This window comes from Lissotriton vulgaris, chromosome 3_1 (assembly GCF_964263255.1).
Source record: "Lissotriton vulgaris chromosome 3_1, aLisVul1.2, whole genome shotgun sequence".
In the NCBI taxonomy this organism is placed as follows: domain Eukaryota; kingdom Metazoa; phylum Chordata; class Amphibia; order Caudata; family Salamandridae; genus Lissotriton; species Lissotriton vulgaris.
In genome coordinates, this window is record NC_141689.1 from 490,508,368 (window position 1) to 490,525,002 (window position 16,635).

Consider the following 16,635-nt stretch of genomic DNA (forward strand, 5'->3'; position numbering starts at 1 on the left):
GTCGGCGTCCTCCTCATCGACGACTCTAACCTACTCGTCGTCAGCAGGACGACCGATTTCATCCTCCGCACCGTCGACGACAAGACCGTCGACGAGGACATCGACGACGGCACCGTCGACGAGGGCGTCGACGACAGCACCGTCGACGAAGACGTCGACGACGACACCGTCGACGAAAGTCACACCGTCGACGAAGCCGTCGACGAGGGACACTCCGTCGACGAAGGGCGCTCCGTCGACGGCGGCGCCGACGACGAAGCAGTCGACGAAGGAAACGCTGCTTAAAGCTCCGTCGACGAGAGGGTCGTCGACGGATGCACCGTCGACGAAGACTATACCGACGGCTACTGGTACCTGGAAAGAATCCGAGCTCTTGTCACACGCAATGGACGCTCAGGTGACCCCAATGGTGTGATTGCCGGCCTCATTGGTTGCAGACTTGAGCTTTCTCGTCCAAGACTACAAACTGCGGTTTCCGCAGAAAGCCACCCCTACTGTCCCACCAACCCCGCAGCCATCTGTGCCCGTTCCTGCACAAGGGACAAGACCTAGGCCCCCTCCACTGATCCTTCCTAGGACACAGGACCCTGCTCAAGATCCTATCTCGTCCGAGGAAGAGGACAGGGAACATGAAGAAGGGGAAGTCCGAGATGATGATACGGACGTGGATGCGGACCAGGACTATGTTACTCACTCTCCAGCCTCTCCGGAGCCACAATCTTCTGAGTCTCCACCTGCTGATATTGGAGGTTTCCATAACCTCATGGAAAGGGCTGCCAAAAGGTTCCATATGTCAATGGAATCTCAGGAAACTGAATGTTTCCTCTATGACTTTAAAGAACCAACTAAGAAAACTACTAGATCGATTCCGATCATTGATTATCTACTCAAACAGGGCAAGCAGCTCATGCAATCTCCAGCTTCCCTACAGGTAATCGTACCCAAACTGGATAAAAAGTACAGAGCTACGTCTTCAGCTCCAGCATGCCTCACGGGTCACCCCAAGGCGGACTCTGTGGTCACCCAGGCGGCGCAGAAGAACTCGCGTAACCCTGCATCACCTTTATCGACACCACCAGATAAAGAAGGCAGGAAGTTAGATGCAGTTGGGAAACGCTTTTCCACTACCTCTGCGACAACGGTGAAAATTGCCAATTCCATCGCCCTTCTTGGGCGTTACAACCGCCAACTCTGGGCGGACATCGCGCCCTACATTGCCGACCTGCCGGAAGATGCTAAAGCGGAGGCACACTCGCTCCTCCTTGAGGGCCAAACATCGGCATCAGAACTGATAGACTGCGCCATTGACGTGGCCATGACTGGATTCAGACAGCTGGCGGGAGCCGCTGTCCTGCGACGCCAAGGCTGGCTTAAAGCCACCTCTTTCAGACAGGAGGTCCAGACCAAGATCTTAGATATGCCCTATGATGGCGATCACCTATTCGGCGAGAAGATTGACGAAGCCCTCACTGCAATTAAAAAGGACACTGACACAGCCAGAGCCCTGGGCACTCTGCAATCTCGCACTCAGTCCTTTCGTGCCAACAGGGGGAGGGGACAATCCTCCTATAGAGGATCTTATCAAAACAAGTCCTCTTACTCTTACTCTCAGGGTAAAACGCAATTTCAACAGCGCCAAAACCAGTCGGGACGTCAGTCCTCCTTCAATAAATCGTCCTACAGAGGGAAAGGACAGAAGAGACCAGCAGGCAATCGACAATGACTTTTCCAATTGGCCAGCCCCTCCACCATCGCTTCCCTTGCGACTTGGAGGGAAGCTTTCCTTTTACCTTCAAAACTGGCGGCAAATAACGACAGACCGGTGGGTTCTACAACTCCTTCAATTCGGCCACTCTCTAGAATTCCTCTCAAACCCTCCTCAGACACCACCTGTCAAGCGTCCTCACAGACACCTGCGGCTGCTTCGGCAAGAACTAACATCCATGCTCCAGAAAGGCGCGATAGAAAAAGTTCCACACGCCCAGATGGGGGAGGGCTTCTATTCCCACTTCTTCCTCATCCACAAGAAGGGGAAGAAATGGCGTCCAATTCTCGACTTAAGAGCCCTCAACGTGTTTCTCAAGAAGCAATCGTTTCGAATGGTCACGCTACAGGAGATCCTGGGACTCCTGGAAAAAGGCGATTACATGACATCACTCGACCTACAGGACGCCTATTACCACATCCCTATCCTCAAGGGTCACAGAAAGTTCCTAAGGTTTGCAGTCGCAGGGATACACTACCAATTCCGCGTACTCCCCTTCGGCCTCAAATCTGCTCCAAGGATCTTTACGAAATGCCTTTCTCCGGTCGCAGCCTATCTCCGCCAGCAGGGACACCAGGTCTTCCCTTACCTGGACGACTGGCTGGTAAAAGCTCCGTCGAGAGCAGCCGCAGCTGCATCTTCCAGCGCCTGTCTGCATCTTTTCCGCCGCCTTGGACTGACCCTCAACAGGGAAAAGTCATCCCTGACACCAGCTCGAGTCATCACCTTCCTAGGAGCTACCCTGGACACGGATTGCACGAAGGCCTTTCCATCACAGGAGAGAAAGTCGAAACTCATCTCCTTGGCCAAGTCAGTGGCATCCAAACAGTCTCTGACCGTCCGCCTCTTCAAATCGCTCCTTGGCATGATGTCGTCATGTATCCTTCTCATCCCTCACTGCCGCCTAAAAATGCGCCCCCTTCAGGAAGAACTGTCAAAACAATGGACACAAGCGAAGGGATCCTTCGAGGACCGCTTACGAGTCACTCAACATCTAATCAACAGTCTACAATGGTGGACTTCAGACAAACACCTGTCGCAAGGACTACCGTTCCTGCTTCCGGCGCAACCACATATCATCACCACGGATGCATCCTTGGAGGGCTGGGGTGCAGTCCTACAAGAACTGCAGACCAACGGAAAATGGTCGCCACAGGAGTCCAAGCTCCACATCAACATTCTAGAGCTACGGGCGGTCTTCCTGGCGCTCCAATCGTTCCTCCCGCGCATCAGAAACTCCCCAGTGCTAGTCAGGACGGACAACACCACGACTATGCACTACCTGAACAAACAGGGTGGGACGCGCTCGCTATCTCTCTCTCGAGAATCTCAGAGAGTTTGGAACTGGCTTCTACAACATGGCATCACCCTCAAAGCCGAATACGTTCCAGGCAAGGACAATGTCCTGGCGGACGCCCTCAGCAGAGAACAGTCCCTATCCCACGAATGGGAGTTAGACGAGAGTGCATTGAACCACATCTTCACGAAGTGGGGGACACCACAGATAGACCTCTTCGCCACCAGGGAGAACGCCAGATGCCCAAGCTTCGCAAGCAGGCTTCCCCAACCAGGAACTCTAGGGAATGCATTTTCAATAGCTTGGCAGAACGTGTTTGCTTACGCCTTTCCGCCATTCCCACTGATACCCAGAGTAATCAGGAAAATGAAATCGGAGCCCTGCACTCTAATCCTCATCGCCCCATCCTGGCCGAGGCAGCACTGGTACACGGAGCTCCACCGTCTATCCGTCCACCCACCTCTTCGTCTTCACAGTCACCCAACCCTGCTCACGATGTCTCACGGGCAGGTTCTCCACCCGAACCTGGGCCCTCTGAACTTGTCAGCCTGGCTCCTGACTACCGTGAGTTCAGCCATCTAAACATCCCACAAGAGTGCAAAGATGTCCTGTCCAACGCCAGAGCTAACAGCACAAAAAAGACCTATACTCTCAAGTGGAAACGCTTCTGCATCTGGTGTGAAAAGGAGGGTCTACACCCCTTCCGGGTCACTCCCCAACAACTCCTGCCATACCTTCTACACCTGGCGCACTCAGGCCTGGCCCATGCGTCCATCAAGGTCCACTTGGCAGCGATTTCTAGGTTCACTCGAACTTCTAGGGGCCCCTCTCTGTGGGCGGACAGACTCATTAAGCAATTTCTGAAAGGCCTCTTTAGGTCCTTCCCTAGACCAAAACCTGTCCCTCCAACGTGGCAGCTCAACATAGTTCTTCACCAGCTGATGAAACATCCCTTCGAACCTATCCACAAGTCTGACATAAAATTCCTGTCGTGGAAGACAGCCCTCCTACTTGCTCTGACCTCGGCCAGAAGAGTAGGCGAGCTACAGGCCCTTTCCGTCCAGGACCCATTCCTTCAATTCAAGGAGGACAGAGTCATCCTGCGTACCAACCCACGTTTCATACCCAAAGTCCCTTCGGACTTCCATCTTAATGAGCCGGTGGTTCTTAAATCATTCTTTCCGAACCCATCTACCCCGGCTGAGAGATCACTGCACTCTTTAGACCTTCAAAGATGCCTAAAATTCTATCTTGACAGAACAAGACAATTCAGGAAGTCATCCCAACTCTTTGTCGCATTCAGCAGGCCTAGGAAAGGCATGCCCTTAACTAAACAGAGCATATCACGATGGATCTCCTCAGCCATAACTCTCTGCCACGAGAAGGCAGGAAGACCTCTGGACTCACGGGCCAAAGCCCACTCCACCAGAGCCATGTCTACGTCTGCGGCACTATTTGCTGGAGTGCCACTCCTAGACATATGTAGAGCGGCGACCTGGAAGTCCCCGCATACCTTCACCAGGCACTACTGCTTGGACGCTGAGCTGACGAAAGACGCAGCAGTGGGCAGAGCAGTGCTTCGCCATCTATTCCAGTGAGGTGAGCCCTCCTACTTCCCACCATCCTTGACTGGTATGCACATTTCTTTGTTACTAGATTCTGCATGACATTGTATGCTGTTGTTTTTTTCCTACAGTCACAAATGTTCATTTCTTGCAGTAATATACTGTCTGTATCTTCACAGAATGTGCATATTGTATTGCTTGCTACTCTGATTCAGGCATGTGAATCTATGAAAGACACCCAAATACTGGATAAGAAATGCGTTACTTACCTGTAACTGCAGTTATCCAGTATTAGTGTCTTTCATAGATTCACATGCACCCTCCCGCCTCCCCTGGAAGGACTCACCTCTCTCTACAGGTTTACACCTATCCAACTTGGTGCGTACGAAAATCTGAGAGACTGAGGCTCCTCACAGGAAGGTTCTAGAGGGAGGTAGTAGCTGATTGGTTGTTCCTTTTGTTTTGGTCCTTTTTTACAAAAGGACGCAGATAGGCTACCAAGGTGGGACCCTGGAGCCTACTCTATTTGGTCCTTCCTGCATAAGGACCTAGATAGGTTACTAAGGTTAGACCCTTAGACCTATTCTCTTTATGTATGTCTTAGGACATTACTTTTTTATGTACCGGAGGCTCCCGTCTCGACGACGGGGAATGATTCAGGCATGTGAATCTATGAAAGACACTAATACTGGATAACTGCAGTTACAGGTAAGTAACGCATTTCTTCTCCAGTATGCTTCTTCCATTCACCCTTCGTTTTCTATGGTTCTTTAGCATTTATGTTCCAATCAGTAAGCATCTGACACAACGTATATCTTTTGGAATTTAGGTAGAAATTGTCAGATTCCGCAATAAACATGCCCATAACCTATTCTGTGTAGTGTTTAAACCCACCTCTCCACATTGCTGTTTTTACTGTCACTGTAGTACTGTTTTTATTGTGTCGCAAGGGTGAATCTAAGACATCAAGAGCATGTACACTTATTGCCTTTTGTCCACAAGCATTATCCATCCAATGTTACAAGTACAGAAAGTTTACAGTGTTTTGGGATTTATTTTTAATATTTTTTTAATGTATATATGTCACATTGTGGGAGAGATAGGCCAGTGACCAAATCCTTAATAGATTTGTTATATGGATATTTAGCCAAGCACAGCCTTTTGGTTTTCCAAATGTACTACCTATCAGTAAGAACTAAGAATGTAAGTCTAAACTACAGAAATTGAAGGTGAATCTTCAACGCAACACGTGCCTTCATTTCAGTTTATTTATTTATTTATTTAAACACTTGTTAAGCGCAGCAAAGGCCCGTGGGCATCTTGGCGCTGAGTATTTGCTGAATCTGCCTTAGAGAAGGATGTAATTATTGATCAAATAGCCACGTTTTAAGATGCTTTCGGAAAGACCACAGAGAGGGGCTGCTCTTTATAGATAGTGGCAAAGTATTCCAGAGCTTGGGTGCTGAAACGAGAAATCTTCTGTCGCCCCAAGAAACCAGTTTGGTACGGGGTATTTCCAGCTGGAGGAGGTCAGCAGACCTCAAGGATCTGGTGGGCCGATAGGGGACAAGTTGTTGCGTAAGAAAGGCTGGTCCCTGGTTATGCAACGCCTTATAAACAATACACAAAGCTTTGAATTTAGATCTGTTCCTGATGGAAAGCCAGTGAAGTTCTCTGATGGTTCCTGAGACTGATTGAAACTTGGGGATATCACCCAGCAGTCTGGTAGCCGCATTTTGGATGGTTTGCAGCTTATTGAGAACTTTTTCTTGGGAATTCAGAAATAGGGCATTACAATAGTCCAAGGTGGACAGGACCAAGGACGTGATCAGGGTTTTACCAGCAGAGACAGGAAGGAAGGGGAGAATTTTTTTTTAATGATTCGTAGCTTAAAAAAAGTTGCTAAACGTTTTGATCAGCGTAGGATACTTGCAGAGTAAAATTGGTTCTAAGTATGAGCTTTAACCAAGATATATATTCTGCATATGACTTCAGATTTCTAGCAGTCTCCCTTGAAAGCATAGTGAGAGCACTGATGGTCTTCTTTCTTGTGTTTCTCATCTACTCCTTAGGGCATGTCTAGTCTTCCAGACTATGTTACTTTTAAAATGTTCCCTGGAACTCCACTTCAACATATCTTCAGCGCGGCTGGTGATGATTTGCTGGATCTTCTACAAGGCTTGTTCACTTTCAATCCATGTTCTCGACTTACTGCATCACAGGTATTCTATGAGACTTGTGTCTTTGATATTTCAATTGCAAACAATCCTATTGTAATTGGTACATCTGAGAAAAATGGGATTCCTTGTTGTAAACATTTCTGCAAAAGTCTTTGTCTTGCTATACCATATTATTCCATCTGACAAATACATCTCACTGTTATACTCTCCCAGAAAATGTGTTTATTGTAATGTGTGGTTTGAGACGAGTTAATCAGAATAAACTGCTGCAGATTATATAAAAAAGTATATATATATATATATATATATATATATATATATATATATATATATATATATATATTTTTTTTTTTTGGAATGAGGGAACAAAAAGTGGTGGAATGCGTGAATTAATCTCATCCACAGGTAATTAATTACCCAGGTCGTATTCCAGTCCATTGTGTTTTTTACCACTGTGCCACCTCAGACATGACCAAGCAATTTGCAATTCAGCCTTGGTCCTGCTCCAATAAGAATAGTCGATCCAGAACTGCTGGGCCTGTGAACGAGACCACAAGCTTCTCCAGGCTGGTGTGAGGGTGTTGGGTACTATTCAGTGAGGTGCAGCTTGACTCCTACGACACAGTGACCACAGAACCCACGTCTGGGTGTGCTCGTCACACTGAGGAAAACATAAAAGGGAAGGTAGAAATACTTGGATTAATCTCAGCCATAGGTAATGTATTACCCAGGTCATATTCCAGTCCATTTCGTTTTTTAACACTGTGCGACCTAAAACATGACCCAACAATATGCAATTCAGCCTTGGTCTTGCTCCAATAAGAATAGTCCATCTAGAACTGGCAGGTCTGCCCCCCACCCCTGCAAACGAGAGCGCAAGCCACTCCAGGCTAGTGTGAGGGTTTTTGGGACTATTCAGTGAGGTGTCGCTTGACTCCTACGCCAGGCACAGTGACCACAGAACCCACATCTGGGTGTGCCCGTCATACTGAGGAAAACATAAAAGGGAAGGGAGGAAAGCTTCGATTAATCTTAGCCACCTCATAGAAACTTTGAATGTCACAGGGCACTGGCACTTTAAGGTGTCTAGATGTTGGGTGCCTATCATGCCAGCCCCACCTAGAAAGTATTTCTCATATCTTTACTTTGTATCCGAGCTGAAAGAAAATTAGGAAAGCTGTTTGATGGACATTATTTGGAAACAAACTGTCTGCTCTATTAGTGTAGCTGTCCTGCTATGTAATAGCATGTTTGAGGGATTAAATATTTTCGCAGCGTCCAACAAGCGATTTGTACATTAAAAACAGTAACATCAAATCAATAGCTTCATCCCCACTTGAAGTCTAAAACATGTTTATTGGGGCAATATATGAAAAATATCACAAATAAGCACTTTGAGAGATAGCGCTTCGCCTTTTAAGATATGGGCACTTCGGTGCAATCCTCCCACAATTTACTTGCTTAATGCATTTTCAACTCCGAAGCAGCAATGGAAAAGATAGACATGACAGAAACCTAAACGCAACACACTGGGAGTTTCTCATGAGAACAACCGAGATGACCCTGAAAATGTACGGATAAAGTACATTTCTTAGACGCTTAACAGAGCAAATATGTAGCAAAGGCTGAGTACGTCAATACCGTGAGGACAGAGTTGGCCTAAGTATAATGTCCTGGGTTGCTTGTGTTTCGGTTCAGAGACTAGACTGATTTGCATACGGCTGAGGTGGCATGGTGTGGAAAATAACAATGGATTAGCGTGCAGCCGAGTAGATGAGAATAATTCAAGAGTGACAAGTATAATATGGGCATACAAAATAGTTATGATTAAACAAGATGGCAGTTTCATTGGATGCCATATAAATAACCATAAACCAATAAAAAGACCAAACGAGTTCACATAACCCTGGTGATGATATCCACTTTTATTTCTGTATGTAAAACAAGCACACTTATGGTCTGAATTTGAGGTACGTGTAGTATATTCTTTAATTGCTTTTGTGTCATGGTAACTTATTTTTATGACAAGGTTTATTCTGTTATGTATCTTTGAATTGTTACTATGTACTCTTCTAAACACATGCAAACACATTGAAATTGAATTGTAAAATGGCAAGCTAAATGTTAGGACTCGTTTTTAAGTGGCCTATTTTTCCATCTAACTCTTTTTCTACAAACATCAGTGTTCACAAAATTTTCTTACCCTCAACTTGGAACCTTGGCAAATTGTGGTGAAGATCGGTGCAACCGGTTTGGATATGCCTCCGTATTTAAGCCAGCATCGCATCGAGCTCATTACTCCAAGTCAGTCATCCTAAAGTTACAAGTGAAGTCTAGTTAGTTAGGATCATATAAACTAGTGTAGAGCTTTGGCCAGTGCAAAACATTTCCATTTCACAAGCGCCTACTGTCTAAAGGGGCAATTTTGAAATGGTGATAGTTAAATAGTTTCATGTAGTACAGCACCACTGCCGTCTCGCAATGAACGTTTTACACTCGGTTGTAAAGTTTGCCCGTTTGTGAGGCTGTTTCTGTAGGTGCTGTAGTGATTAGTGACTACTTGGTAGCCTCCATTGTAGCTACTCCAGTGTATTAGGAATTATTACACCGTTATCCGTTCTGAAACCAATAGGTTAACCTCTGCCTTTAAATCTCAGCTGTTCCCTTACCAACTCATCACCCTTTTAGTAATGTCACCTTCTGATGGATGGGTGTTCCTACAGATTTTTTACATGAACTTTCCCTTCCCCTCAGGCACTGGACTGGATCTGGTTGTTTTTCAGCTGTCATAGCCCAATGCCAACACCAGCTGGGTTCTGCTAACCATGAAAAAAGAATTCATTCACTCTCACCCTTCATCCACGTGTACACAAAGCCCAACATGTTTTGGTTATTACTGAAGGATTGATGGATGTAGATGTCAGGTACAGGACCCACTCATGGTTTGTTAGTGTTATCCTGGGAAATCGCATGACTCTTCTTTTGATGACGAGTCATGTGCACACATGAACCCCGAGGTCGGTACACAATGCTGCATATGGCTTTAATTAGAAAATCCAGCCGAAAGAGCAGGATGACAATGAATGACTTAAATGTTTGTGGTGTTTAGTGTAGATGTGCAGATCTGGAGCTCCAAAATCTTCACACCTACACATCACAAAAACATATGTCATTCTTTGTCAATCGGACATAGAAAAGCAGAAGTTCTCAACTTCTTTGTTATTTTCTGAGATAATATCTACTGTGTTTAAGATTGCACATACAAGCTTCTTCCTGAAACGTTATCTGCACAGTAAAGTGATGCCTTTCAGATGTCCATTTTTGTTTTCTTTAGCCCTACACTCACCGCAGAACGCTCAGGAGCCTTCAAGGTGGTGTTGGCTGACTTCACTCACTCAGTTATATTTTCTCTGACTTAAACTGTATCTTATGCTTATTCAGGACAATTGATGGTGCTGATCAGAAAGTAACCTTCGTCTTTATTTCCTATTATGCCCTCCTTTGTGATGGTGGTCTCAGGCGCAATGATAGAGGTCCCATGTACCTTGCGGAAAAATGTATTACCTACCAATCAGATCTCTGCGCTCTGGAGAGAAGGCCCTTCTTGTTATCCCTCGGTTTAACAAACTTCGCTCTGGTGGGAAAAGTTTCTCCTACCTTGCCCCACGATACTGGAACTCGTTCCATGTCCATTTACGTAAGTGCTTGAATTTCCTGAAGTTCAGGAAACTCCTGGAAACTAAACTCTTTAACAACTGAACCCCTTTTCTAGCCTCCATTCCTCCGTTTATAGCGCGGAGATACCCCTTCGGGGGTGAGTCCAGTGTTCTATAAGTTCTTCATTCATTCATTCAGGAGTGACACTGTTGACATTGATTATGGCGTCTCACTCTGCTCCAATAAAGCTTTCCAATGGGGCTTTTCTGAGGCTTAATATCAAGACAGGTAAACAAACATTGCAACATTTATGAAGGAGTCGGACTATCCCCTGTAGGAAGCTGCCTCTTTATGTGAGATATTAAAAATCTGATATACTGTGTGAAGAGTCCAGGGGCTCCCTTATGAGTGGACAGCAGCTGTCTGTGCAATCCCAAAGTGCTCTGTTAAGAAGTAGTCTAGTTAAGCAGCCTTCGGCTTAACACAGAGGAGTGCAAGACATTTGCAAATACACACACTGATTAATAAATGACACACACGGCTCAAGGAGATCCACGCCAATTTATAAAAATAGCAAGTATCTTTATATATGTTTAGGCATCAGAGAAAAATTGCTCAGGTAAGTACATTTTTAAATATACTTTTTAATATGAGGTGTGGGCAAGGTCCAAGGCAACACCGGCAGTACACCACCAGTAGCACAAGGAAGGCCAGGGGTAGGGTGCATAACAGCATCAGAAGCCCAATGTGTTTCAGTGGAGATTGGTCACTGCAGACAGAGGCTGCAGGCTCTGGCCTGGAGGCCAGCCGTGTTGAACCAGCAAGTGGGCTCGGCCTTGCGATGCTCGGGGACGGGGGGTGGTGACCTTTGGTCCTCTTCTTCAAGGCCCAGGGGTGCAGGGATGTATCCTTAGGCGTCAGATTTTTTTCTTACTGGAGCAGTCCGAGTTGATGAGGCCTGCGTGCAGAGGCTGCAGGTGACATCTGGGAGTCCAGGGGGGAGTGAAACTACGATGGATTCGAGTTCTGGAGGGCTGGGTGACCTTATTGACACTGGTGGCCCACTTCAACTCTGGCCTGAGGCAACGGCTACAGTGGTGGTTTCGGGTTTTAATGGTTCTAGAGGCCTCAAAGTCTTCTCTTTTTGGGTTTATTTAGAACAGGTCTGCTGTTCACTGAAGGTTTTTAGTCTTTTTCGAAGGCAGGCAGTCCTCCCAGGTTTCTGGAGTCAAAAGCTGCAGGACAAGTCGAATTTGGCTCAGTTTTTGGCGCGGGATGCAGACAGGCCGGCAGGGTTGGTACCAGTCAGATCCTTCTTCTCTCCTCCTCTGCGTCTCTTCCGTGTCCTCTCTTTTCTTAGGTCGTCGGGATCTGCTTTTGTGGTGCCAGATGCTCCCCTATATACTGAATTTAGGGGCAATAGGGGAGTTTAGGGTAGTAGCTAATGAGCTGCTGACCCTTGGGGTCACTACATCTCGTATATGACCACTTCATGTGAGAAGTGGACATAACCCTACAGTCTTGCTTGGGCCTTTAGGGTGGGACAATTTGTGCTGCAGCCATTAGCGGCCTTCTTTAGTACCTCAGGCCCTAGGTACCAGGGTACCATTTACTGGAGACTTCGAGAGGGTGCTAAAGGATTAGCCAATTGAGGTGACCGATTGTAAATTTTTGGGGGAAAGAGCTGTGACACTGGAGACCTGGTTAGCAGGAACCCAGTGCACTTTCAGTTCAAATCACATTATTTACCCAGCAAAACGTGGGGGTGACCATGTCAGATTGGGGCACTTTCCTACATTAAGTCTTTAAAACGTGAGTATTTGTGCAGTATTGAGTACATTTCTAATATACCATTGTTTCCTGTTCCTGGTGAGGATGGTGATGATGACCAAAAGGCATAACTCACTCCCTAAGACTATACAAATGTTTACATGTTCACTAGCATACTAGTGGACTTGATACATCTCCTTAATTTGATTTTCTGGTTTCTCATATAGCCGTTTCTGTTTACCATGTTCACTATATACCCAACCTTGATGAAGTTGGCTTGGGCTTTGAACATCACTTTGCATACGTAGCAGCTGAAGCTACATTCTTTTGAGGTTTTATCCGGTAAACAGTTAACAAATGCTGTTCTTCAACTATGAAGTATGAGCCTGCAGCACTGGATCCTTCCCTTTTCTTGTCTCATCCAACACCATAGACCTGGCCCAGAGAGGAGGACATTAATTTGCAGTGTTCGATACGAAACTGTGGGACTTGTCCCGAATCCCTCAGGGGATGTACCTCTCTTGTGTTCCGCAAAAGCCTGAAGACATGGCTATTTTAAGTTGACAGTTTGGCTTTTGTCCTGCTTAGCGCCGGGAAACCCTTTTGGATAGCCATGCGCTCTACAAGACTATAAAATAAATAGAGTTTAATTGGTCGGCAAAGGGAAACCAGATGCAATCCCAGCAATTATTCCGAAAAGGAAGTGATACGCTTTAGGAAAGAAAATTTTTGCTCTGGTTGCTCTGCATTGACATTTTCAAACATGAGTTGCTCATTTGCGAGGTACACTCACAATCTGTTGGAGGTGGCCTTAGTGATTATGGGTATGTTACCTTTCTGTACTAGATTTAGGAAGGTAGTAGATCTTTGAAGCAGACAACTCAGTTAGGCTTTGGTGCAGTGGATCCATTTGTACACAAACGGTCCCACAGACAATAAGTCCACCACTAAGAATACTCTAGATACTGCTGAAAACGCTGGACTCCTCACAAAGAGTGTGCAGGAAACAGGCCCTGAGCCCACCATTACAAAAGGAGAAATAATGAGGAACTTCATGGCAATGAAAAACGATGGGACTCTAGGGCCCAATGGCCTGTGCCCTAATACTACTGAAGGACCTGGAGGAATGGGCCCACATTTACATGGCCCCGCTCGCACACGTCGCCTGACAGCACAACCTCAACATAATCTCCGACGCCGACGACACTCTACTGATCCTCTCCCTCACCAAGTACCCCATCACCGCCAAAGCCAACCTCCATGAAGGAATGAAGGCCGTCGCCGACTGGATGAAGATCAGCCGTCTAAAGCTGATCTCGGACAAGATGGAGGTCCTCATCCTCTGCTCCAACCCTTCAGCCTGGGACGACTCCTGGTGGCCGACGGCACTGGGGGCGGCCCGACACCCATCGACTAGGCACGCAACCAGGGAATCATCCTCGACTCAACGCTCTCAATGACCAAGCAAGTCAACACCGTCTCCTCTTCTTGCTTCAACACCCTCTGCATGCTCTGCAAGATCTATAGATGGATCCCGACAGATACAAGAAAAACAGTCACCCAGGTCATCGTCAGCAGCAGACTCTGCTACTGAAACGCCCTCTACGCTGGAGCCCTGACCAAGCTCATCAAACAACTAAAACGCATCCAAAATGCCTTGGCACGACTGATCCTCGACGTACCACGACATGGCCACATCAACCCCACTTGAGAAACCTGCAGTGGCTCCCCGTCAACACGAGGATATCCTTCAAACTCCTCATCCACGCACACAAAGCACTCCACAAGACCGGCCCAGCCTACCTCAACAGACGGCTCTCCTTCTACATCCCCAACCGCCAGCTACGCTCCGCCGACCTCTCACTCGCCACCGTCCCGCGCATCCGAAGAACAACCACTGGCGGGATATCCTTCTCCCACCTCGCCGCCAAGACATGGAACACCCTCCCACTGAGCCTACGACAGACCCAAGACCTGCTGACCTTCAGGAGGATACTCAAGACCTGGCTGTTCGATCAGTAGCGTCCCCCCACCCACAGCGCCTTGAGACCCTCGCGGGTATGTAGTGCGCTTTACAAATGATTGATTGATTGAAGAAAGAATACTCTGAATCCACAGGTCAGAATTAAGGTCAAACAGCTCAACTATGGACAACATCATTGTGGTGGCTCACCTATCCAAACAAGTGATCCAACACAAGCACCCGGCCCGGTTTTGTTGAGTCATAGACTCAGCTTGGCCTTTGACAGGGTAGATTGAGGCAGGTTCTGGGGGAAACTGACAGTCTGGAGGATCTCCATCAAGCTCTTGAAAGCAATTACATCTCTTTAAGAGGGGACTTGGGTTTGGGTCAAAACAAGCCGATCAGTAGTTAAGTCAAGAGTAAAAACCTACAACTGGCTTAAACAGGGCTGTGTTTTGGCACTCCTGTTGTTCAATCTTTACATTGCAGATTTGGGGAATGCCTTAAAAGAAGCCAGCGTAGTGGCCCCCAGATTGGGCCCGGTGAGTCTTTCAACCCTCCAGTATGCAGACGACACAGTAGTAATGGATCATATCAAGGTGGGGCTTCAGAGAGCCCTAAATGAACTGCATAAGTGCAACAGGAAAACTGTCTGCTAGTCAATCAGAGCAAAACTAAGATAGTTGTAGTTGGAAAATACCCTCATAAAAAGCAAGCAACCTGGCAATTGGGAAGCCATCAAATAGGGACAACATCTGCCTATAACTACCTCTAGGTCTGGATCTCAGAGAAGGCCTCCCCGGCTACACACATAAAACATCTAAGCGCAAAGATCAACTGAGTAAATTTTGCACTGAGGCGTTTAAGCCAATGCTTGACTAATCCAACAGCAGACCCCATGCTGACAGTCCTCAAGGCTAAACTAATCCCGGCTATCAGCTATGGCCACCTGGCTTTTCCAAGGTCATTGGATGAAATAATAGCGACGGCCCAGACAAAAGCCTACAAAGCAGTGATGCAAGTGCCAAGACAAGCAGAAAAGACAGGCTATGATTGGAGTTTGGCCATAACAGACACAGTCTGGCATTACAGGGGGATCTAATCAAGTATTACATCAGGGTCCTCAAAGCCTTGGACAATACCCTTAAACTCCAACTGGGTTCGATCTTCAGGGAAGTGGATCCCCCCGGCACATTAAGTTGAGCCAAGCACTTGGGATCCTGAAGATAGAAGCAGAAAGCCTGCCCCTTACTCTAGATTTTGATAACTGCCTGGACAATTGCGGTGAAGAGGCAAGTTCGGGCCATCTCGTATGAAAAGGACAGGGCCACGTGCCGCTAAAATCATAATACAACTGCATTGGACTCCTCTTACATCATTGGGAAAGCTCAACTATATTTACAAGAGGCGCGCTCATGTCGGGCACGTAGAAATATTCTGTTCATGAGGCTTACAGCACTTAGAATTTCGGATTTTACTCGAGCATGGGCCCGCAAGGATGGAGCAGCATCCTGCCGGTTATGCCCTCATTATAAGAAATCTTGGCTACATCTTCTGTGCTGTTGCCCCAAATTAGCCGGAAAACACCATAGGTTGCTACACCCTATTTTTAAGAACCGGGCACAAGGTCCGTTAAGGACGCTTCAGACTGGTGCTTTTCTGATGCAAGCATCCTGGTGAGAGTGGCGAAGTTTAAACACCTCATTAGACAGGCACTCGGAGGGCTGCCACAGTCCCTAGACTCAGGCAGGAGCTCCGCCAGAAATTATCGGGAAAACAGACTGGATCAAAAATCAAATTGATGGACCAGGAAAACAACAAGAGTGTTTAATTTGGGCTGTGTAGACGGAAAGTTAACACCTTAAAATTCCCACCCCTTCATGCAAATACGGGGGTTGCCGAAACACCACAACAGTAAGAGGAGTGAGGAAATGGGGCCCTCCACTGATGCGCTGTATTTGATCCTTCTACGGGCTATGCCAAGGGCTGGACACAGAGCAGCAGGGCACCCTCATAGTCAATGATGCCGGACAATGACTATTTTTTCCAGCTTTTCATGTTTATCTAAAAGCAGCTGTGGTCAAAGGTCTTCTTAAAAAACCCTCATTGGACCCCCAGGACCTAGCCAACTATAGGCCAATCTCCCTCCTCCCAGGAAATAGCAAAATCACGGAGAAATTAGTGAATTAAAAACTATCACTATTCCTAGAAACTAACAACCTGCTTAGGAGCTCTCAGACAGGCTTTCGCCCAGGCCAGGGCACTGACACCGCCCTCCTGGCGGCAGTGGAGAAGGCCAGAAGCATTTTAGACACAGGAGGATCAGTGGCAGTGATCCTCCTGGGTCTCAGTGCGGCCTTCGACACTGTCAACCACCAGGTTTTAATTCAGCGTCTGAGAGACATTGGAGTGAAGGGCACGGCCCTGAAGTGGCTCGC

The 16,635-nt window shown here is 47.0% G+C and overlaps 1 protein-coding gene across 2 annotated transcripts in view; it reads left to right on the top strand.

Annotated features, from left to right (window-relative positions):
• CDK7 (cyclin dependent kinase 7) overlaps positions 1 to 16,635 on the top strand; it is a 306,650-nt gene that overhangs the window by 264,817 nt on the left and 25,198 nt on the right. For both annotated transcript variants that reach the window (XM_086960721.1, XM_086960720.1), the window contains exon 10: positions 6,700 to 6,849. In XM_086960721.1, coding sequence (XP_086816847.1) covers positions 6,700 to 6,849 — 150 coding nt within the window. The remainder of the gene's footprint in view (positions 1 to 6,699; positions 6,850 to 16,635) is intronic.